The 25,282-nt window shown below is 42.5% G+C and overlaps 1 protein-coding gene across 1 annotated transcript; it reads right to left on the bottom strand.

Moving 5' to 3' along the window:
- Positions 1 to 6,191: 6,191 nt before the first annotated feature.
- Positions 6,192 to 11,993, bottom strand: LOC142399989 (uncharacterized). The gene is made up of 6 exons (XM_075484548.1): positions 11,940 to 11,993; positions 9,631 to 9,958; positions 8,533 to 9,334; positions 7,243 to 7,391; positions 7,146 to 7,158; positions 6,192 to 7,036 (listed from the first exon to the last, which is right to left on the bottom strand). The coding sequence occupies exons 2-6, from the start codon at positions 9,925 to 9,927 to the stop codon at positions 6,192 to 6,194; spliced, it is 2,106 nt and encodes a 701-aa protein (XP_075340663.1). The 5' UTR covers positions 9,928 to 9,958; positions 11,940 to 11,993.
- Positions 11,994 to 25,282: the final 13,289 nt, after the last annotated feature.

Raw genomic sequence — 25,282 nt, 5'->3', positions numbered from 1 at the left:
ATGTGTGAATTATGAGCGAAGCGCTGTTTTATGATGGAGGGAGGGACGGTGATTGGTCAAAAGTAAGCCCAAAGTAAGCCCACAGAGGGAAACATGATTGGCTAATGTGGGCTTACTTTGGCCAAATTGACGGGACACAGTAACATGAGAGCAAGCGCTCTACCATCTGAGCTAATCCCCCGTGTGAACATAGCAAACCATCGTCATCAGCTATGTACTGTAGCCTTTCTAGGCCTATATGTCTGGCAAATTCCACACACCTGCGTAAATCTGCGGTGGAAGTGGAGTTACAGGGAAAGACAACGCATAAAAGGACGTCTTGTTTTACCTGGTGAGTACTATTAGAGTGGATGATTGATGACATAGTAGATCTAGATACAGTACATAGCTGATGACGATGGTATACAAATGTGATGAGGGGCGCTGGCCCTGGCCCTTTAAATCTTAGGTAGGTCTCTCAATAGCTTGTCACGTGACATGACGGTCTCCGGTAGCTCCATCACATCTATTGTTCTCTCAAAACCACATTGACGCGGCAAACGCTGAGAGAAGCACTTGTACACTTTAGCTGCGCCGGCGGTGAGGAAATCCTACTTCAGTTACACGGGTACCGTCGCAGGTTTCCATCAATTATTCATTTGGGGATACTGTGAAAACAGACGAGAACCACGCGTTAGAGCAACGTTTGCACAAGTTAAATCAGTGTAGTGGAGAACAAAGGAGAACGTCACCTTAGACCAGCGGTTCTGAGGGACTGAACTTTGCAGAGGTTGCCATTTCCTTACGCTGACCCGGATGGAAAGCAAAGGCAAACTGCACGGAAACAAGACGGTTAATGCAACCACTGTTTTTAATATACTATTTTTAGGTTAATTTCCCAAGAACCTAGAACGTGAACACCAGGCTCGCTAGTCTGTCGTACTTGTGAAACCACCTCCTTTCTAACCTTGTGTTTATGTTTATCTTCTCTTTATTTCTGTTTTTGTTACATTTATTTTGCTCAGTGCTGTGGCTGGGTAGCTTGGGGAAGTAGGTTTAGTAGTTGCACCCCTCAGGTGTGCTGTGTACTTGCTTGCTGTGTGAATAGCCCGAGTTGGCTCTTGTTGTGTAGTGTACGGCCCTTGAGTTGGCTACTACTAGTGTGTAGTGTACGGCCTTTGATGTGCCCCCTATTGGTGTGCAGTAAAATAGTATTTATTAGTGGGGTTAGGTGTACTACTGGGCATATTCCTCTGGGGGTCACAGCCACAGCCTGTGTTTCAACCATTAATACTTTTGGAAGCATGTGGTTTATTTTATTCATTTGATTAATTGTTAATAAAATACAGTAACTCTCCATTTCTCTCCTTTTTGAAACAGCGATTTAATAAAACAAATTATATTTTATTTTGCACATCAGTCTCCTCCCTTTTGTTAATTCTATCATTGAATATCCCTACATGTGTAGTAGCCTTGGTGGGGTTACACAAAGTTACAGTTTCTTTGCCAAATACATAAGAAAATGATAACGCGATTGACAGTATGGGATGAGGCTATGGACGTGAGTTTCAGTAAGATGTAAATCGCAGGGGAAAAGGACCATAACATTAGCCCGATAGCAATAATAACTTGGTAGTACCCGAGGCAAAGTTACGTGTTTTCACAAGCATAGGATGAGGTTTTAGTCAGATGTCAATCGCGGGAATAAAGGACCATAATATTAGCGCGATAGCAGTAATAACTTAGTAACTGAGGCAAAGTTATGTGTTACCGAAATGTGGCTGTCTACATCGACATGAATTAAATGCACAAGTCGTTTTCACAGTAGGTGTTATATTGGATCCGAGTTACTGATGTTATGACAGTAGACTCTGCTAATTTTCTAACTAGCTACAGGTTAGCATAAGGCTAGACTAACTTCAAACTTAATTCATTTCTTAAGCGGTGTCAGGAGTTTTTGAGAGAATGGCATATATTAATGCTATTATGACTTTATTTTTTGATGTAATTGTTAACAAAAGTCAGAGAAAAAATGACATTTACCTCACACAACACGGAGAAATCTGTCGCTTTCCAGTCCTTCCTTCTGACCTTAATCTCCCATCATTTCCTCCGTTTTTTGTCACAGGGGAAACGGTGTAGTTGTTTCCCCTGACCCGGTCTTACACTACAGCCATGTGCACTGCAGCTTGGCATTATATTGGCATAACAACTAATAATAATTTAATAATGTAGTTGAAGTGTTCTTATATAGCTCACTGTGAGGATCGCTTTATGAACTAGGAATATAGAGGAGCCAACATGGCGTCCACGAAACACGTGACCAGCTCAGAACCAATCAGCATAGCGGGAATGCAACAAGGACTCATGGGAGAGAAAATTTACCCCCAAAATGGGCTACAGATCTTTTTAATGCACTTGTAATGACGTTGTGATAACACCTGTGCACCTTACTCACCTCCCTTTTCCCTGCTGTGTATCGATAGAGCGGTGTTGACCGCGGTACCGTCACTGTGAACGAGAGAGGGTGAGAGGACTATAAATAGCGCTCGCAGCCATTGACCATACATGTGATTGGAGCTAGCTGTCTGTAGCACCTCGCAGATAGGCATCTCTGTGAATCTGACATGGAAATTCCCCTGCTAATGTTCACAAAGCACACAAAAAAAAAAGAAAACATACATGTAGGGTTATCCTAGTCAGTGCAAACTTGGATGTCTATCTTAGCTCTGATCACCATTTTAATTTTATTCACTGGAAAATGCTCACGTCTTTTTAAGCCTTTTTCTTATTTATTAATAAATAACAAGAGAACATACTTTATCATCCAAGTATCTTTCTTAATATCTTTTAATTACTGCTACGACTTAGCGTTGGCGAGCTAAACTTAGCTAGCTAAGGAACCATAACGTTAGCCTGTTCAGGCCATGGTTAAGGCCATTGTGGGCGCTTTCCCACCATAGTCCTGTGATGGGCACAGCTCAATTCTGGGTGGATTTCTGCATGCCCGAGACTCGTGGTGTGAGCAGTATCGGAGCGGAACTGGAGCGCATTTCATCAAAACTGGCTCCATGCTCCAACTATATTTTGCAGCTCCGCTCCGTTCACATGCTCTGATCAGCACACCATGCAGCCGTGCAGCCACAGTGAAGTACGCAACAGACCATAACATTAGCGCGATAGCAGTAATAACTTAGCAACTGAGGCAAAGTTATGTGTTACCGAAATGTGGCTGTCTACATCGACATGAATTAAATGCACAAGTCGTTTTCACAGTAGGTGTTATATTGCATCCGAGTTAGTGTTGTTATGACAGTAGCTGCTAATTTTCTAACTAGCTACAGGTTAGCATAAGGCTTGACTAACTTCAAACTTAATTCATTTCAGTGAATGTGAGCGCGTCTCCGTGTCCGTTTGTCTCCGTGTAGCCCTGTGATGGACTGGCGATCTGTCCCCTGCCTATGGACAGCCGGGATAGGCTCCAGCCCCCCCACAGTACAAGTTGTTGCCTGATACCTTTAGATCGCATTTACTTGTTGCAGCCATAAGGTGACAGAATATCACTACAAGTGAGAACAACAATATTCAGTGTTTTTTGTGCTTGCTTTTTCTCTTATATTCGCTTCCTTTTTTTCTATGATTTTTTAATAATGATCATCCTCACTAAATAAAATACAAATTATTATCATTAAGCAGTAATACTATATAAGTGTTGAAAGGTTGAAAAAAAATACAAAAATCACAACTAAACAGAATTGGGTCACTGTCCAAAAAGTTATTTGTGGAGCTTGGTCTTAATGCATTTTAAACTTGTGATAAAAAAAAAAAACTAAAAACTTTTTGGTTAAATGTCACATAACCAGTAACAATCCACGAATATTAATAAACAAACAACACATGCTCACAATAAATACTTTATTATCACAATGGAAAAAAATAGACACAAGATATCTTTATAGAACAATTTCTTTTAATCATGTGATGTATATTTACAATAGTTTTCATCATTAAAATAAACAAGCTCTTGTCTTTTATTTACAGGAAACAGCATCTCTCATTTACAAGGACCAGACAAAAATAGATATCCCATTTTACACATACACAACTGTCATGATTATGCTTGGCTGTGGTGTTTGTTTGGTTTCTGGGTCTTAGGTAGCCTGGGCGAAAGCCGACTGTTGACTCTGTCAAACAGTCTGGGAAAACCCAAGAGGAATCCGTTTCCATGGAGGGCGGGACCTTACCCAGCAACTTAAATTCATTGGAGTGACGGAGTTCCCTTAACCAATCATAATGTTTAGAAATGACGTTGGTTATGTGCCGAGGTTCATGCTTACTCTCGCGAGGCTCTAGCTCGCGAATCACGCTTCCCACATCCGCTTTCATTATACCGGTACCATTTGATAAATCAAACTTTTCCCAAAGCCAGTTGGAAGGAGAGCTACGACATCCTTGCCACTAACAATATTGAAGAGGCATTCCTCTTGCTCTCGTTTTAATTGTGTAATGCTCTCCAGAGTTGAGACAACTTCATGGATAGCTTCTAGCGTTCTTCCGTCGCCATGTTTATTTCCGCTGCGGTTGAACTACAATTATATGGACTACAATGGACTCCGCGCGTGAGTTCTGCGTCACCACTCGCAACTGTTTGATGATTGGCAAAACACTGAGCGAACCGAGGTAGGGGGATTTGGCCAGACTATGTGCGGAGCCAAAATCTTTGGGCGGAAGTACGTAGGATGGCGTCGCCAGGCTAGGTCTTAGGTGGGGTTGAGCAGGTTTTCCAGGAAGCCTAGGGAGGAGTCTGGTTCAGCTCCTGCACCTGCTTTCCATCTACGCTCATCAACATGCCTTCATAAGGATCTGCAGGAGCAACCACTCTTGGCTGGATTGTTCTAACTGCGACAGTGGCTGACTTCTGCCCCTTTTTTCCACAAGTAAAAACCTCAATGTACATAACTCGTTCCCTTGTGCTCCTAGTGTCTGCTGCTCTGTTCAGTGCATTGTGGATTTCCATGCTAAAGGATTTAGCTCTCCATCGGGGATTCCGAGACACTTACCTGCTCGCCCCACCGTTGACTCAGTACCTTCTTCACCACAGCCAGCACCCTCCCCTCTGTTCTGGAAAGCCTCTTTAATCCAGTAAGGAAAAACACAAATTGCACAAATGACCCAGTCTCCGGCTCACGCTAACGATCTCCCTCTCCTCTCAGAGTTACCTGTTCACCTGGATCCACTCATGGGCTCATCGCTGCACCAACTTTTTAATAAACCTCGCCTTTACTCAAATCTCCCTGAACCCAATCTGCTCATAAGTCCGATTTGTGAGTCAACCCGGCTTTCATGGTGACAACAACAAAGTTACAAATACATTACAGCACAAAATACAAAAAGGTTTCCTTGAGTAAGTGGGTGCATGAGTCCACGCAGACATTCACGCACAAGCTGCCCATGAATGCAGTGAATTAAGTGTCTTTAAATGAAAGGCATTAAAGAGACATCCAAGTTTGATCTCCATCTCAGAGTCAAACATGCTTTGAAGAAGTCCAAATTATTGGCTTTATCCATCACTTTCTGTGCATAACTCTATTCTCTTTGAAGCGCTTTCATCTTTTACTTAAATGCAACAGAAATAATTCAGTTGGAGGACAAAAAAAGACTTTTCAAGCCTCGTAGTTGGAGCAAATGATCTATAGTGGAGACGGAGTTCTTTCAATCCAAACATCTACATGTAAGGGGACCAATTATTAAATTGGCCGATTATTTTAACCGCAGGATATCTGATACTACCACATGTCAACCTTCTCTGTGTCAGGGTGCCAGGTAGCTCAGCTATATATAAGCTGGAGGCTGTAGGTTGTCAAAGTTTGAACTGAGACTGAGGCAGTTTGCTGAATGTCATCCGCTGTTCTTTTTCTGCCCAAATTCCTGATAAACTTTCAAGTAAAGGCTACCAGTGCCCTTTTGATTGTTCTTGAATACCAAGATGCTCCTTGTACCACCTCTTTGCTGATTTGCATGAGTTATGATTTTTCTCAGAAAATGTAACTGTAACACTAATTATACAGAACAGCAGTTTGGCACAGTGGAATCAGGGATTTAAAGACCAGTAAAGAAAGAAGATCCACTTTGTTAAATACGTAAACATGATGTAGTTCACAATGTAGAGTGTTCAATGATGCAGGTTTATGTCAGAGATGGGGTTTGCTGTTTTACGTTTGAGCTGTGAGTATCCCTGTGGGTGGAGCAGTTCTGTACTGAGGCAGGTACAGCGGGGATAAGCCACAAGTTGAATCCAACAGCAGCTCGCTGGACAGCTCACTTAAGCCCTCTGGGCTGACAAGAAGATGTGACTCCACAGAACAGTCCTCTCCGTTCAAAACAGCATTTTTAAGAAGCTCACTTTTTGCACAATGATCACTCTGCTCCTCTTCCTCTCCCTCCTCATTTTCTGCTGGATATTCCATTGCTGGGTAATACAAATCTTTCTCTTGCTTCACATCTCCTTTAACTTCTTCCTCTGATGTTTCAGAAATGTCCTCCGCAGAGTTGTAGGAGCAGGAGCGCCTTGACTTGTCTATCTCCACACTATAACAACTGTCTGGCCCCCTCACTCCACTGGAGAAAGATACAGAAATGTCCAAGTTGTTGGCAGACAAATGTCCTTCATCATTGGAGTAACCACCACTATCATCCTTGTAATGGAGATGAATGGGCTGTTGGTCCTGCTTTGGATCAGAGAGAAGCACTTTGGAATATGTGACTGAAGACTGGGTAGAAGTGTCAGTGCCACTTTGATGCAGGTCCACTATGGGATCAACTGGTTGTATTTCATTTATATTCGGGGTTGAGGTAATTAATGCATCCAGATTAATGGCTATGGAGGGAGTTTTACTGAGGAGTCTTCCACTTTCCATCTGGTCCTCCGTCTGAGTTTTATCAACGATGATGATTTTGGAAATCTTCTCAGAGGGCAGCAGCAGTGGCAAAGCTTGCAGACCTTTCAAAGGTTGGAAAGAGTGCTCAAAGGTGTCCACCTTATCAAAGATAGATTTATCTGACCAAGTACGGACAAAAGAAATTTATCTCAAACATACACTTCAGTGGCCATTTTTCGAGTCAATGATTGTCCCCAGATTTTTATAGGACTGCAGTTGTTCAATGACTTGTCCCTTGATCCTTACAGGTTCAAGGGACAAGGGAAATTACCACAAACAGACACACATATACAACTCCCTTGGTTTGCAACAGGTGAGTATCTACCTGCCAGTTTGAATGAGTAGTATTGGAGGAGTATCGGACCTCATATCTCAGTGGGCCAGACAGAAAGTCTGATGGTTTGTCCCAGGAGACAATGAGTTCTCCCTCATGGGTTTGATGGTTTGAAAGGTTGACTGGAGGACTTGGTTTCACTATAAAACAAAAGAAAATCACAGTGTCTTAAACTCAAAACCTTCAAATCAAAGTGCTATACATCTGACAGAGTACTCAAAATTGTCATCATCTAATTTGTATGGCTACAATACAATGATCATACAATGAAATGAATATCATATTTTTCACAAAAGTATAACAAGGTAGTGATACAAAAGCTCTGAATAATTCCTGCTCGGTCTTATTCAAAGACTAAAGGGGAATTATAGACATTAAGTAACTCTAGTTTTTCACAATTTATCTCAGTTACAAATATGATATGCACGAGTATAGCCAACAGTGTTTTCTACTCCACAGAATCACACAGATTTTTGGATTTTGACTCGACAGCACTCTCATTCAATTTTCATGTTCAGCACCTCGTCTAAAAATGACCAGCACTGAACATTTCTGATTGGGTGAGTATTCCCAACATTTCATTTTGCTCCTTTGTTTCAGTCAGATCAGGTGTTAAAGCGACACTGGTTTGTAAAATATGTTCATCTTAATCTATACAGCAAAAATAGTTGTTACTGTTTGTAAATGCAACATTCAAACTCAACACTTTACGACACCTTCAGTCAGCTGAGACGACAGAGTGCACCTCTTAGCTGGAGTGGTTGAGCGGGCTCAGGAATGAATAGGGAAAGATAGGTCTGACTGTGACATGAAAGCAATTTAGTTCAATTCAATGCAGTTTAATTTCATTAGTGCCAAATCACAGCAAATGTTATCTCAAGGCATTTCAAAGATACAGTTCAATTCGAGCCTATTATATCCAATTCATTGGCATACAATCATAATGCAATGAAATCAAATTAATTAAAATTCAAACTTTAATACAGAAAAAAACTTGGGAAATTTATGGTTAATTGATGGCTATATGTGAGAAGCCTTTTTTATTTTTTTTTACAGACAAAAAAAATAAGAGCGTTGTTTCAAACACAAAACCATCTCAATTAAAAGGATAAAAGATGTAGTGGTAACACGGCGTTAAACCTCCACAGACCCAAACGAGGAGAACAGCAGTGAGGAGAATGTTAAATCTAGGCAACATGCCATTAATATCCAAATTGCTTGTTGATCCAGTTTTGATATCAAATCCAGCTAAGAGGTGTAATCATGTAGAGAGTGACTTACCAGGAATAAACCTGTTCAAATGGCAGTGAAATGACTCGGGCGATGTTGATCCTCTGGCACAGCGGTAGCTGGTGAGCTTGATGCCACTCTTGTTCCTGCTGCCTACTTCAGTGTACAACGGAATCCCTGGAACATCCTGGATGCATTTTATGTGCCGTTTTTGCACACGCCAGATGTGATCCATCCTCACTTCATCCAGCAGAGGAACACCCATCAGGTCTCTCCCTTTTGGACCCCTTAGCTCCTCCAGCAGCCGTTCTAGTTGCACAAGAGTTGATTCCTCTCCCCGAGTCCTCCTACGGCAGAAAGTACTCAACTCTTTTTTTGTTATATGGCTGTCCACCATGGATCTGGTTATACCAGGTCTCTGTTCTTGCTGGAGCTGCTTTGTTTTTGATCTCCGGAGGAGGTCGAGGTCCCCTGCATCCCACTCAAAGATGCACGAGGACAGGGCCCTCATGAAAGCAGGATACAGGGGATGAGCATCTGTCGTACATCCCACAGCCAGCCGCCGCATGAAATGCCAAATGTCAAGTCGTATGTGGAGATCTGGCCACTCCCCTAACCTGGCCTGCAGCTTGCTCAGCCCCTCAGTTATACAGCAGCCACAGTCCACATAAAGCACCTTGGGAGGTGCAACCGCAGCCTGGCGGTACCGCTCCATCAGGCCAGCAGCCATCCTGTCCAGTCCTGGACCCTCCTGCACAGTCAGGACACTATTTAAGATTTGGCCCAGCTCGTTGCCCACAGAAGACACCCACAGGGCCGTTCCCTTGCTGTGTCCTGCCAGCTTCTTTGTGATCTACAATTAAAAATGTGATGTTAAATCTCACAGTTTGTCTTGTCATTAGAAACCACTGTATGCCATAGATTTCATTGCATTTTTTATGCACTTTGTACAATAAACATTTCACAAATAATTAGAATGAAACAAGTTTAGTTGTTTGTGAAATTAGAAAAAATGAGTGTGTTCTACCAAACCTTTTTAAATTAGTGTATTTAATACTCTCACATTACAAAGTAGTTTTTCTAGGAGCATATGATAATAATAATGATGATGATAATTATAATTGTTATTATCATTACATTATTACTCACCTTTTTGGTGGAGTCCAACTTTAAGATGGTGCCCAAGGTGGATGTGAGGCTGGCCTTGATGTGGTCTATGCGTGACAGGATGTCTCTGCCATACACAGACAGCAACCAGCGAGCAGTGGGGACGTCAGCGGGCTCTGGGGGCTCCTGGCACACAACTGGGAACAGGCTGGGCCGATTAACAAAGTTAGAGCACTCTTCAAAATAGTGCCCCAACCTATCCAGCCATTCCTCCCCGTGGTTTTCTTTCAGCTGTTTTAACAGCCGTGCAGAGCTGTTGCCCTGAGTCCGATCCCGCATCAGGCGAATGACACGTGTGTCACAGGCATACCTGGAATTCACATTAATAAAGTATACGTCCCCATTATGCCATACCACATTCAGAACCAACACATATTTACAGTTTACCACCTAACACTGTGGGACAGGCCAAATTAAAAAGAAAGCTAAAATTTACAGATGATACAAATCCACCAGGACAGCGGCAGCTTCTCCCTGCTCCACCCAAAAGGCCTCAGGTTCATGTTGTCCCCACTACTTTACAGACACAGAGTTTTTGGACGTTCTCTGCCACTCCTCCACATGCTCCTGCTCTGGCTCCTGCTCTGGCTCCTGTTTTGGTCCCTTCTCTGGCTCCTGCTCTGGCTCCTGCTCTGGCTCCTGTTTTGGTCCCTGCTCTGGCTCCTGCTCTGGCTCCTGCTCTGGCTCCTGTTTTGGTCCCTGCTCTGGCTCCTGCTCTGGCTCCTGCTCTGGCTCCTGTTTTGGTCCCTCCTCTGGCTGCTGCTCTGGCTCCTGTTTTGGTCCCTCCTCTGGCTCCTGCTCTGGCTCCTGCTCTGGCTCCTGTTTTGGTCCCTCCTCTGGCTCCTGCTCTGGCTCCTGTTTTGGTCCCTTCTCTGGCTCCTGCTCTGGCTCCTGCTCTGGCTCCTGTTTTGGTCCCTCCTCTGGCTCCTGCTCTGGCTCCTGTTTTGGTCCCTCCTTTGGCCCCTGCTCCGGCTCCCATAGCAGGCTCCACTCATCCTAATAGAGCACCCCGGAAACTGACCCGCAAAGTTTTGCACAACACGTGCAAAAAATGCAGGCAGTTCAGAATTGCTGCAACAGGACACAGCCAATATAGAGGGCAAATTTACTGTCCCTCTAGTGAAACTCTAACTAAAGAGCAGTGGCTGGAAGAAATTAAAAAGAAGCCACAAGTGTGTACTCATTTATACTTTTTTAGCATTTACAAACTTTTTTTCATTGTATAGTTACTGCTGTTTCAAACCTCTCAATCTTTTAATTTATTTCACAGAGGGTTATTTATTTTATTTAATGGTGATACTACATGATTTTTGTTATTGTAATTGTGTACAAAGTCCAACTGTTTAAAATTTGTAAATTTGTAAAATAAATGCTAAGATTGTTCACAGTTTTTAGTTTTTTTAGGTTAAAATTGTTTAATTCACTCTTTTTGTTGTTGACAAATAAATATTTGGTTCTTTAAAAACAGATAAGGTCTATGATCTTTTACTGTGAATAAATATGAGCTGCTATTGATTCTGAAATATTAGTAATAATTTTATGCATAAACTAGGAACAATTTACCACTCACTTCACTCAGAAAGTGCTTTAGGAAATAAACATACTTTATATACATTATACATACTTTAAAACAATACTATAGTTTGAGCCGTTTCATTAAAACATAATATGCGACTGGTGGGATCGAACTCGCGACTCTGGGATCAGCCGCTTTCTTCTTCGTCTTTCTTTCTTTCTTTCTTTCCCCCTCCCTTCTTCCCCCTTCTCTCCTTTCTCCCCCCCATTAACAGACTATTGTTCCCCAGCTTATCTTGAAGCCAAAATGTTCATGACTAACTACTGAATTCTTCACAAAGTTGCAGTTTCTTTGCCAAATACATAAGAAAATGATAACGCGATTGACAGTATGGGATGAGGCTATGGACGTGAGTTTCAGTAAGATGTAAATCGCACGGACCATAACGGACCATAACATTAGCCCGATAGCAGTAACAACTTAGTAACTGAGGCAAAGTTATGTGTTACCGAAATGTGGCTGTCTACATCGACATGAATTAAATGCACAAGTCGTTTTCACAGTAGGTGTTATGCATCCGAGTTACTGTTGTTATGACAGTAGCTGCTAATTTTCTAACTAGCTACAGGTTAGCATAAGGCTAGACTAACTTCAAACTTAATTCATTTCTTAAGCGGTGTCAGGAGTTTTTGAGAGCATGGTATATATTAATGCTATTATGACTTTATTTTTTGAAGTAATTGTTAACAAAAGTCAGAGAAAAAATGACATTTACCTCACACAACACGGAGAAATCTGTCGCTTTCCAGTCCTTCCTTCTGACCTTAATCTCCCATCATTTCCTCCGTTTTTTGTCACGGGGGAAACGGTGTAGTTGTTTCCCCTGACCCGGTCTTACACTACAGCAAGGTTTTTATTATTTTTTTTTCAACCTTTGAACACTTATATAGTATTACTGCTTAATAATAATAATTTGTATTTTATTTAGTGAGGATGATCATTATTAAAAAATCATAGAAAAAAAGGAAGCGAATATAAGAGAAAAAGCAAGCACAAAAAAACACTGAATATTGTTGTTCTCACTTGTAGTGATATTCTGGCTGCAACAAGTAAATGCGATCTAAAGGTATCAGGCAACAACTTGTAGGCTACTGTGGGGGGGCTGGAGCCTATCCCGGCTGTCCATAGGCAGGGAACAGATCGCCAGTCCATCACAGGGCTACACGAGACAAACGGACACGGAGACGCGCTCACATTCACTGAAATGAATTAAGTTTGAAGTTAGTCAAGCCTTATGCTAACCTGTAGCTAGTTAGGAAATTAGCAGCTACTGTCATAACAACAGTAACTCGGATGCAATATAACATGTGAAAACGACGTGTGCATTTAATGTATGTCGATGTAGACAGCCACATTTCGGTAACACATAACTTTGCCTCAGTTACTAAGTTATTACTGCTATCGCGCTAATGTTATGGTCTGTTGCGTACTTCACTGTGGCTGCACGGCTGCATGGTGTGCTGATCAGAGCATGTGAACGGAGCGGAGCTGCAAAATATAGTTGGAGCATGGAGCCAGTTTTGATGAAATGCGCTCCAGTTCCGCTCCGATACTGCTCACACCACGAGTCTCGGGCATGCAGAAATCCACCCAGAATTGAGCTGTGCCCATCACAGGACTATGGTGGGAAAGCGCCCACAATGGCCTTAACCATGGCCTGAACAGGCTAACGTTATGGTTCCTTAGCTAGCTAAGTTTAGCTCGCCAACGCTATTTATAGTCCTCTCACCCTCTCTCGTTCACAGTGACGGTATGCGGTCAACACCGCTCTAGATACACAGCAGGGAAAAGGGAGGTGAGTAAGGTGCACAGGTGTCATCACAAGGTCATTACAAGTGCATTAAAAAGATCTGTAGCCCATTTTGGGGGTAGATTTTCTCTCCCATGAGTCCTTGTTGCATTCCAGCTATGCTGATTGGTTCTGGGCTGGTCACGTGTTTCGTGGACGCCATGTTGGCTCCCAATATTCCTAGTTCATAAAGCGATAATCACAGTGAGCTATATCAGAACACTTCAACTACATTATTAAATTATTATTAGTTGTTATGCCAATATAATGCCAAGCTGCAGTGCACATGGCTGTAGTGTAAGACCGGGTCAGGGGAAACAACTACACCGTTTCCCCCGTGACAAAAAACGGAGGAAATGATGGGAGATTAAGGTCAGAAGGAAGGACTGGAAAGCGACAGATTTCTCCGTGTTGTGTGAGGTAAATGTCATTTTTTTCTCTGACTTTTATTAACAATTACTTCAAAAATAAAGTCATAATAGCGTTAATATATACCATGCTCTCAAAAACTCCTGACACCGCTTAAGAAATGAATTAAGTTTGAAGTTAGTCTAGCCTTATGCTAACCTGTAGCTAGTTAGAAAATTAGCAGCTACTGTCATAACAACAGTAACTCGGATCCAATATAACACCTACTGTGAAAACGTGTGCATTTAATTCATGTCGATGTAGACAGCCACATTTCGGTAACACATAACTTTGCCTCAGTTACTAAGTTATTACTGCTATCGCGCTAATGTTATGGTCCTTTATTCCCGCGATTGACATCTGACTAAAACCTCATCCTGTACTTGTGAAAACACGTAACTTTGCCTCGGGTACTACCAAGTTATTATTGCTATCGGGCTAATGTTATGGTCCGTTTCCCCTGCAATTTACATCTTACTGAAACTCACGTCCATAGCCTCATCCCATACTGTCAATCGCGTTATCATTTTCTTATGTATTTGGCAAAGAAACTGTAACTTTGTGAAGAATTCAGTAGTTAGTCATGAACATTTTGGATGTATTGAACTTGTGTGTATTTGGCCAATTTAGAAATGAGAGTTTTATTCATCCATGTGTTTGTGAAATAAGAGATGTCTGGTTAAGAATACATGATAACTTATTGATAGCTTTTGTAAATACATTTGCATTTTTCTTTTATCTGCAATTCATTTACTTCCATTAAAAAGTCACTGTCATTTTCCTTTTAGGACCACTTTGATGAAAAACAGTATGAGAGTGGCAGAGCAGATGGCCTGAGGAGACTCGAACCGAATGCCTTCCCAACCAAGTTCATCTTCACACCACCAGAGTGCCCCGACAGGACAGGAGTGCAAAATGCAGCTACAAAGTTAATGTGCCATGTACATAAATATCAATTTATTGGATGTTATAAATTCTTGCTTTATTTTATATGCAGGTATTTATTTCCACTAAAAGTGACAATGCTTTTGGCTAATCAAAATAATAATTGACAGCATTATTATTCATTTTGGTAATGTTTACTAAAGTTTACAATTGCAAACGTGAAGTCTGACCATGACTGATATTATACCATTAAATCTTTCTCACTCTCTGTGCAGTCTGAAAACAATACTGAATTGATAGCGGCCGATTCAACCCATATCTAGTTAGCTTGCATACACGTTTCCGCATTTAACGAGTGTGTGTGTTCTTTTCTTCTGATTCTTTTTCAGATATTCAAGTTGACCATGACCAGTTTGATCTGATGGACAATGCATGCACTGATAAGGCTGTAAGCGGGGAGACAGCGGGCAGGGAGAATGTCAGCGAGGACACTACAAACTGGGACAAACAACAACTGAACATCTTGAAGATCCAGGTATCCTCACTCCAGCGGGCTCTTGTTAAAGAAATGTCGATGTAGAAAGCCACATTTCGGTAACACATAACTTTGCCTCAGTTACTAAGTTATTACTGCTATCGCTCTAATGTTAGGGTCTGTTGGAGCTATACTATTTTTCTTTTTGAGTAGGCTAATGGTAAATGTAATGGTTAATTTGTTTATTGTTTTCATTATCATTTTGCTCACAATAATTATTGATATTTTGCTAATATTATTGTCTAGTTATTTGTTTAGTTAATTGCTTTGCTTTCTAGGTTTAGTCTTTTTCTTTGATTTATTTACTGATATGATTTGAACACCTGGGGGCAGTAGTGGGCGTAGGCACACCTGTATATAGGTAGGAAGAAGGTGGTAATCTGTGTAGGCACCTGGGTGATGGGCATATGGTTTTTTATCAGTGCGAGAGAGACCATGTTGTTTGCTCAACTCGAATCTTCTGCCTGGAAATTGGACTATGTCTTGCCTGCGTACATTACCTGCCCATGGTGCCTGAAGTGTTTGTTTGATTTGTTTGACAAACGGCCACTACAACAAGTAAAAAACCCGCCAAAGTAATTGGATTAAGGAAAAAAGTCTTCCCAAGAAAAGTCTGCGCTATGGATTAAAGAAAACGCTTTCCTTGTATCTGGATCTTTCGGACATTATTGGAATAGCCTATCCGATGGAAAAACTGGAAGGATTCGCTCAGTCGCCATTCATGGATTGTTTGGTGGCGTGAGGGAGGAAGGCCTTGCCCAGAACAAAGAACTCATGGTATGTGCACTTCTGAACAGTTAAAAAGCTGTATAGGAAAACGGTGAAAATCATCTCATTGAAAAGTTCCTTGGACTTTTAAAACCGACTGCCTTGACTGCTGCGCGCTCTGTTTGATTTACGCGCCAGGCCACGCTCATTCATAAAAAAAATAAGCACGATAAAAAAAGGTCTGCATTTGCAACCTGTGTGGATGAAGAGGATTGCTTGTTTTTAAAAAGGGCATTGTTTAAGATAACATCCCACTTTCTGCTTTTATTCACTGGCGCATTCTGAACTTTATTCAAAACACAAGTTTGTAACAAAATGACTGATACGGAAGCGAAATCCGAAGTGGAAAGGCCTGCATCAAAACGGTCAATTAAATGAACACCTAAAGGAATGTGCTTTTACATAAAGACTTGCCAGGAAAACCGCTCTGCAAAAATGAAACAAGCTAAAAAGTGTATGGATAAAATCCGCGGCCTAATGGAATCAGATGGAAATTCCGATGCTGTGAACGCGCAGCTTGCCTTGTTCATTCAGTGCTACGAGGAGGCGCTCAGCATACTACATGATAGTGTTGTGACGTTCGCGAACGAGCCGGTTCTTTTGAACGGCTCTTTGATATGAACGAAGGGAGCCGAGTCGCGGCGGCGCGGGAGCCGTTCTATTTCTCGTTCTTTTTTTTTTTTTGTCATGCGTGTTTCACGCAGCTCCCAGGGGACATCTAGTTGCGGATTCCCCCCACACAGGACAACTACGACTAGGGGGGGTAGGGCGCAGGCAGCTTGCACGTGCCCTTCACATGAGCAGTGAGTGTCTGAGTGAGCACTGACACTTCTGTATGGGGGGGAGGCCTTCGTGGTGCGAAAATAAGCGCCTAAGCGGCGCCACGCCGACACGAGCACACATAGAACGTGAGGGGAAAGTAAAATAGGAATCTAGTCAGACAGTCAGTCACTCATTGCTCGCAGAAAGGGACAGAAAGGGAAGCAGCCAAATTTGTTTCGAAATGAGCCAGAGAAAGAAGAGCAATATTTGGACCCACTTTTCAGCTGAGGGGGATACCAAAGCTAAATGTAACTTATGCAAAAAAAAAACACATCATTCAGGTCAGGATCGACAAATAATTTACATAGGCATTTACGGACGCAGCACCCATCCGTGCAACTGAGCGACGTAAGGACACAAGTGGACAGTGATGATGAATCCTCTGCGTCAACTTCAGCTGCCTCGGAGACAAGTGCCACATCTGCGCCTGGCCAGGCATCATCACCACCACCTCCTCCATCTCCATCGTCACAAGCTCCAGCTCCAAAGAGGAAGCAGACATCCTTGTCGCAATATCTACCCCCTGTTTTGACCCCCCTGAGACAGGAGAGGATCGACGAAGAGCTGGCGAAGATGGTGGCTACTGAATTCCAGCCATTTTCAAAAGTGGAGGACCAAGGCTTTAACCCTCTGGGGTCTAAGGCCTTTTCAGAGACTTTGAGGCAGTTGTCACCACCTTGACATTTTCAAGTATTTCAACTAACTGTAAACATCTATGCAAAAGTGACACATATGGTTGTATTCGGAAAAGCATAACAAAAAACAATATGAGAGTGAAGTGAATGTAATACAAACAAGTTTTATTTAAATTGAGGGGAAACACAACTGTACAAAAAAACAAGTTTTAGAGGTCTTCAAACAGTGCAAGAAAACACACTATAAATATATCTAGCCAAGACTTTTGAAGGTTGAACCTTGTAAACAAAAGTGTTGGCTGCATAAAAGTAAAAAGTGCAGTCAGAAATGTTTTTTTGTTTTCGCACAAACTGTAAAAAAGTAATTGTAACTCCAGTCAGTGTCTCTGTTAGTTGCATACTAATTAGATGGGTGTGTAACACCCCTGATTTCCCCCACCCCCCTGTCACTCTCCATGTGATAATTGTCTGTCACTGGCAGGACATTGCTGCCTTCCCCCACATGCTGGCTGAATGGGGCGTGTTCTCACCTGTGAATAGCCACTCAATCACCTGGTACTTTACATGTGAATAGCGATAGGTGTGACCTCGGAAGCTGCTGCAGTCTGAGGCTATGTACACACGTAGCCGGGTATTTTTAAAACCGAATGTTTCCCCCCCTCCGTTTATAAAATAATTTGTATCCACATTACCTCGTTTTCGAAAAAAACTCCTTCCACACATAACCGAACATCTGCGTTTTCACCTGTCTTGACAACCCAAATGCTTTTGCTGTTTTGCGCAATCTGCCCTCGTCAGCTAAATAATAAAGTGTGCACGCAACTTTTTTGAGCACACTGACAGGTGATCGCATGACAGTGGACTGCCCCTCGATATGAGGACGTAATAATTCCGACAGCGAGAGGACTGAGGACCGAGACATGAGAAATTGTCACGTCATTCCTCTGGGAGTACGACTTGGGCGTGTAAAATCAAGGCAGTAAACAATAACCACCATAGTTCTCAAGGCATCCATGCTTCTTCAGTAAACAAAGGTCGCACTTTAGACTTTAAAGCAGATTTGTTGTTGTTTTGCCGCATATTGTGACGTTCGAAAACGCAAAACTCCGGTTATCTCTGTCTACACGCAACTGCAACGGAGTTTTCAAAAATCTTCACTTTGCCCGGAGATTTTAAAAACATTCGTTTACGATGCGTTTTTATGCGTTTTCATGTGGATGACAGGTCCAAACGTAGAAAAATATATTCGTTTTAGCAGATACCCGGCTACGTGTGGATGGGGCCTGAGACTACAGAAAATCCAAAGATTTCTGTTCACTCTCTTTAAAAAGGGCCAGCTATATAATTTATTTTAAAATATATATATTTGAAAACTAGAAGTTTCAAGGTTTTTAATGGTGTCACTTATATGTTTCAATGACAAAAACTCACAGAGTTACAGATGTGTTTTTGGAGATGTGTCAAAAATGCCCACCGGTGGGCTTTAGACCCCAAAGTGTTAAATCCTACTCAAAGGTTCTTAACCCTGCCTACAGTCTTCCGAGTCGGAGGTCCTTAACCCAGAGATGCCAAACTATGTACCAGAGGGAAGCCGCAGCACTGAAAGGGCGAGTGGCAAAAGCGCCGGCTGTCTTTCTAACCACCGACTGTCGGACCTCGCGGACGACGACCGCCTATATGTCAGTGACCTGTTACTTCATCGAGAATTACACCCTATCCTCCTGCCTCCTGGACTGCTTCGAGTTCAGTGACCGGCCCACGGCAGACAACATCGCCAAAAAGCTCATGGATGTGGCAACAGAATGGGAGGTGGATGAAAAGGTGACATGCTGCCTGACCGACAATGCGGCCAACGTTACGAGGGCCATACAGATACCCGGATGGACGCACCTTCCGTGCCTGGCCCATACAATAAACCTTGTGGTTCGCGATGCTCTCAAGACCACTAATTCCATAACTGAGAAGGTGAAGGCCGCAGTCGAGTATTTCCACCGCAGCACAGTGGGTGCGCAAAAACTGAGGGAAACCCAATCCCAAATCAACCTCGAGGAACGGAGGCCAAAGCAGGATTGCGTCACGAGATGGAATTCGACATACTATATGCTGAAGAGCGTCCTGGAGAGTAAAGATGCCATCATCTCCACACTGGCCATCACCAGCGCACCCGTAGACCACCTGTCCCCAGAGGAATGGACTGCTGTGAAAGAGATGTGCGCAATATTGCAGCCCTTTGAAGAGGTGACCGTCGAGCTAAGTGCAGAAAGGTATGCATCTCACCAGTAGATTTCTGTAGGCTACTATGCATGTACTTGATAAAACCGTATATTATAAATATGACAGATATTTGTAACAATGTTAGTATAGGCTATCATTGTTTCAGCTTTAAAATTGTAACTTTAAAGTGATAGTAAACTGATTAAGATTTATTTATTCATTCATTCATGTATTCATTTATTTATTTTTCTCAGGTATTTGACTGCCTCTAAGGTCATAGTCCTGGCCAGGGGACTCCGAAGAGCCACATCTGATTTCCGACGAAGCACAACAACGAAAGCAGCACAAGATATGCTACAGTGTCTGTCCGACAGCATGTCAGCCCGATTTCACAGAATCGAAGCCCATTCCATACTATCTGATGCTGCTGCACTGGACCCACGATTCAAACGAATGGCCTTCCCAGATGGCAGAGCGGCAGATGAAGCCTTTCAGAGGGTGTCAACCGCAGCTGCAAGAGTCAGCAGACCAGCCACCAGCAGCAACCAGCTGAACCAGCTGAAGAAGGAGCGGAAGGAGCAGGAGGTGGTGCTGCATCAATTGTTTGGAGCTATTTCCAAGAAGAAGTAAGGATGGAAACAACTACTCTCTTTTTACCTCTAAATCTAGTCTCAGTCTAATAATATCATAAATGCATTTCATTTGTACAGGTAGGCTACATACTGCCCATATTGCACATAGCCTATGCAAATCTACTGACACTTCTATTTAGTAACAAAAGTGCCTTTTATTGCTATGTGTGTAATGACAAAAGTTGAATCTAATGTAATATAATATGGTATCCATTGTCATGTCTTCCATCACCCCTATGAGCAGGTGGCTGGAACAGTAGGAGCCAGGAACCCCACTGCAGATGCCATAATGGGGGTGCGAGCCTACCTGGAGGAGCCTCTCCTACCAAGACACGAAGACCCCCTGAAGTGGTGGAAAAGCCGAGCCCCTGTATACCCAAGGCTAAGCAAGTTGATGGCCAAGAAGCTTTGTGTGGTGGCGACATCAGTTCCCTCTGAGAGAATATTCTCCAAGACTGGACAACTGATCTCTGAAAGAAGAAGTCGCCTCAAGCCTAAAAATGTCCAAGCACTCGTCTTCCTTAACGCAAATTTGCCAAGGGTCAAGCCAGAGAAGAAGACAACGTAAGAAAAGTTTTTCACTCTCTCCAGATCTGTGCAACTCTCTGCACCTTTTTTTATTGTATTCTGTAGTTTTATATGTTGTTAGGCCTTCTGAAAATGCCCAATATTTTACAGTTATTGTTTCTATCGTGGGTTAGCCTACTGTGACATTTTTGCACTCTGCAGCTGACTATTGTATTCTGTTTGTTCGAATTTTATCTACTGTTATCTACTGTTATTTATCTACTGATATTTTACACAGTTTATGTTTCTATTGTGTGATACTGTGACATTTTTGCACTTACTGCTGCTGACTTAGTTTTTGTGTTTTTGTTCTTTGCATTCGCCACAGTTAAATATCTTCTATCAAAGTGTGCATTAAATCACATTGTATGTTCTATTTTTGCACTAAAAACTATTCTGAAGAAACATTCAGTGCAGCTGGCTTTGTTTATTTATGAGAGTTTAACTATTCCATGAAAAACAAGTTGGGGTAGCATTACACACTTAAACATCCGTGTACAAGGTAAATCCACAGCATTGATGTCTAGACAGAGGGATGTTGTACCACCTAGTGGAATATTTAGCCTACAATGAATTCAGACCAAAATTCTTTTCAACATAGGCCTACACATGGGGTTATAATCAGTATTTCCAAATAAGTCAGACTCAGATAGAGCCTAATGGTTGATAATGGCTGTGATATCAGATTTAGAGGGAATAGAAAAAAAAAAACGTGCAACACACAAAAAAATGTGTTGGTCCTAATGACGTTCATTCATTTTTGTGTTCCTCAGTATGGGTTTCCCTGGTTATTTACAATGCGTGCATCGCCATTTACTGGCTACTGGCGCCTCCCAGTGGAAGTCAAGGGAAACTTGGCTTTCTCAGAATTCTATAAAATGGCAATAACAAACGAACCATATTCATTGATCAAATACTGCAACTTAACATCCAAGATTCTACATAGTGTGTTTTCAAGCATGCTACATTTGATTTCAAATGGAGATGGCGTGTTAAAATGACAGTTCTTCTAATATGTATGATTTCTGCAGCATTCCCAAATGTGTGCAGGACTTTGCGTTTGTGGAGTAACCAGAGATGGTCAAATAGGACTAAGAAAATCTTTGGAGTAACCATGGGTACGAGCGGACTTGGACTTGGACTCGGACTCGGCAGCAACAACAGCAATGCTCAAGGTGTTAGAAAATAACGCATCTCAGTGTGGTTCAAAACGGTCAGATGGAATGAACTCTTATTTGGAAAGGAGCAAAGCCCAAAGATCCGTCGGACTAAATCCCCAAGCCAACGTCTTTGTTCCTCATGAAAATGTTCTTGCCGTACCTGATCCTGCACCAGTAGTAAGGCCAAGACAAAGATCTGCTGCGCAAATGAATGCAAAGCTGCCACAAGTAACTCATACAGCTCGCCTCGGACATCAAATGGGAAACAGTTTAAACTCACAAACTCAAACTGGAAACAACAAAATTGATATGGTGAACATTATGCAAAAACAAAATGAAATCACTGCATTGTTAGTTCAGCAAAATGTTGTCATTTATTTATTTGAAAATGGAGTGGAGATGAAGACGAATAATGGCAGCGACTGTTTGCACTTCCTTGAACAGTACACCAGGGGGCATCCAAGGGATCTTGTGCATAGCTGCCAACATCTTCCCACAGATCAAGGCTATCAAAGAGGCAAGAGCCGTCTTGCACAGCACTTTGGAGATGAGCATAAAATTGCATCTGCTTACCTGGAAAAAATAATGAACTGGACACCAGTAAAAAGTGAGGATGTAAAAGGATTGCAATCACTCTCTTTATTTCTCAGAGGATGTTCAAACTTAATGGAACAAGTGATGTACATGAGTGAACTGGACATACCTTCTAACATGCGGAGCAGAATCCTGAAACTTCCCTACAAATTAAGAGAGAAATGGAGGAATGTGGCATGTGATCTGCTGGAAAGAAGAGGACATAGAGCCATGTTCATTGATCTTGTGAATTTTATTGAGAAACAAGACCTCAAAGAGATAAATGACAGCTAGCAAGAGAGTGAGAGACGGGGTGGCATTGTTTCAGGAGAAAGGGTTGGTAGTTTGATCCCCACATCCTCAAGTTCAGATGTCAAAGTGTCCTTGGGCACGGCACCCAAACTCTGGTGTTGATGTTGTGTTTGTCAGACAACGCTTCGGGGGCCGAGTGGAAATATTGACGGATGTAAAAGATTACGTATGGTTTCTAAAACTTGTGTTCTGTTCTAAGGTGGAATCATCATAGTGCGTAACGGTGTCGTGCTCACCTGGTAGTTATCGCTTTGACTGAGTGGTTGCTGCATGTCAGAGAGAAAGAGGGGGACGCACTGAACTCACCTTTGGAATTTTTTCAGGCAAAAGATAGCACTGTGAGCGAGTGTGTTGTGGAGTGTTACAAACCGGTTTATCTGCAGGACATGGCTTTGTAATTCATTTGGAAACTAGATATAATAGTAAGCATTCTCTTCACTGCTACCTGTGTCATGTCACAGTCATATAAGTACAGGAAGGTGGAACTATCTTACAGGCTAAGTTTCAGGAGGGGGTCCCTCCTTCTGATCCAGGCCTGATTCAAATCAAAGTACTTTATTAATCCTGCGAGGGGAAGTTAAAGGATTCCCCCTCGCAGGATTAATAAAGTGTCCACCTCTGATGTTCCTCCTTTGTGTGAACACATGTCACGCTGGCCTGAGCCTCTGTGGCTTCCTGCGGATGACAAAGAAAACAACAACTCTGACACCAACGGAGGACAAAGTGGAACACCTGAGCTACCGCAGGTAACGTATTGTGCAAAACAGGTGAGTGCATGATTCCGTCTGACTAATGAACGAAATCTACAGAAATGAATGTATGCTAGCTCACACATGTTGAGTACTTGTGCAGTTTTTCCTTCCTTTTCCTGCTGTGTTTTACCGAGGTGATCATAGATGAGAGAAGACTCCAGCGCAGGTCCGAAGGAGAAAGACTGTGGACCCGACATTGCCGTTATGCACCCAGGGTTTCCGTGACGACGAGGAGCTCCCAGCCGGATGAGAGAAGCTGATGTTAAAAAAAAAAGCAATAAAGGAGAACTTGGGGTAGGTCCTTTTTAGTGTCACAAAGTCGTGATCAGTTAAAAGGCCCATTATATACTGCAGTTAGATGATATTAGCTGATATTATAGAAAAAAGTAAAGAAACAAGCTGCTATTTTAAAAACAAAAGATGACAAATTGTCACAAAGTTATGCTTAAGCTTAAATCAGGACTTTCTTTCTGTCTTCCTTGTAGCACCTCACAGTGGACATGGACCAGTCCCAGGAAGCTCCAGCTGCACAGCCGTCCCCTGAACACACTCCAGCACCAAATCTGCTCCCAGACAGCGGACTGTTGATCGTCCCCAGCTGAAACGATGAAAAGCATCCCACACCGAGCCGTACAGATGAAGCCGTCTCCGTGTGTGAAGCTCCTCACAGACACACGGAGAAGAAGATCTGCTCACCTACACCTGCAGAAATAACAGTCGAGACGAGACGCAGACAATTGGGACTGAAAGACAACCAGTGGGACAGTGTTGTTCTTTAAAGACATTATTCGTAAATGATGTATTTAAAACAAAATGTTTGCATTTACATTTTACATGCTGCTTTGGTGCTGGAATCAATAAAAATGAACAGTTTTTACACTTACCCTCTCCTCTGCTGAATGAAACACGAAACAACAACTTTGCCTCAGAGAACGAGGTCTCTGCAAGTTAGAGATATGGACTGAAAAATGCGCCTCTCATCACTGCCGAAGCTGCCACGAGCTTTTAGTAATTTAAGACAAAGTTGCTCATTATTTTACACATCATTTCTGCTACCACTGTAGACACATCTGAAACTTCCAACAGAATACTGAATTTGTTGGAATTTTTGTCGTGTTTTATTCTGTTATTGAACGTAAAATTGCAAGATTTTCTACGATAAATAAATAGCAAAGGGTTTCCCTCAACTCAGTACACAATGCAAAATATAAAAAGTTAAAATATCGCCTAATATGCGATGATTATGTGTGAATTATGAGCGAAGCGCTGTTTTATGATGGAGGGAGGGACGGTGATTGGTCAAAAGTAAGCCCAAAGTAAGCCCACAGAGGGAAACATGATTGGCTAATGTGGGCTTACTTTGGCCAAATTGACGGGACACAGTAACATGAGAGCAAGCGCTCTACCATCTGAGCTAATCCCCCGTGTGAACATAGCAAACCATCGTCATCAGCTATGTACTGTAGCCTTTCTAGGCCTATATGTCTGGCAAATTCCACACACCTGCGTAAATCTGCGGTGGAAGTGGAGTTACAGGGAAAGACAACGCATAAAAGGACGTCTTGTTTTACCTGGTGAGTACTATTAGAGTGGATGATTGATGACATAGTAGATCTAGATACAGTACATAGCTGATGACGATGGTATACAAATGTGATGAGGGGCGCTGGCCCTGGCCCTTTAAATCTTAGGTAGGTCTCTCAATAGCTTGTCACGTGACATGACGGTCTCCGGTAGCTCCATCACATCTATTGTTCTCTCAAAACCACATTGACGCGGCAAACGCTGAGAGAAGCACTTGTACACTTTAGCTGCGCCGGCGGTGAGGAAATCCTACTTCAGTTACACGGGTACCGTCGCAGGTTTCCATCAATTATTCATTTGGGGATACTGTGAAAACAGACGAGAACCACGCGTTAGAGCAACGTTTGCACAAGTTAAATCAGTGTAGTGGAGAACAAAGGAGAACGTCACCTTAGACCAGCGGTTCTGAGGGACTGAACTTT

This window comes from Odontesthes bonariensis, chromosome 15, assembly GCF_027942865.1.
Source record: "Odontesthes bonariensis isolate fOdoBon6 chromosome 15, fOdoBon6.hap1, whole genome shotgun sequence".
Lineage (NCBI taxonomy): Eukaryota > Metazoa > Chordata > Actinopteri > Atheriniformes > Atherinopsidae > Odontesthes > Odontesthes bonariensis.
Note: the sequence above shows the minus strand (reverse complement) of the source record. Positions and strands in the feature narration are given on the sequence as shown.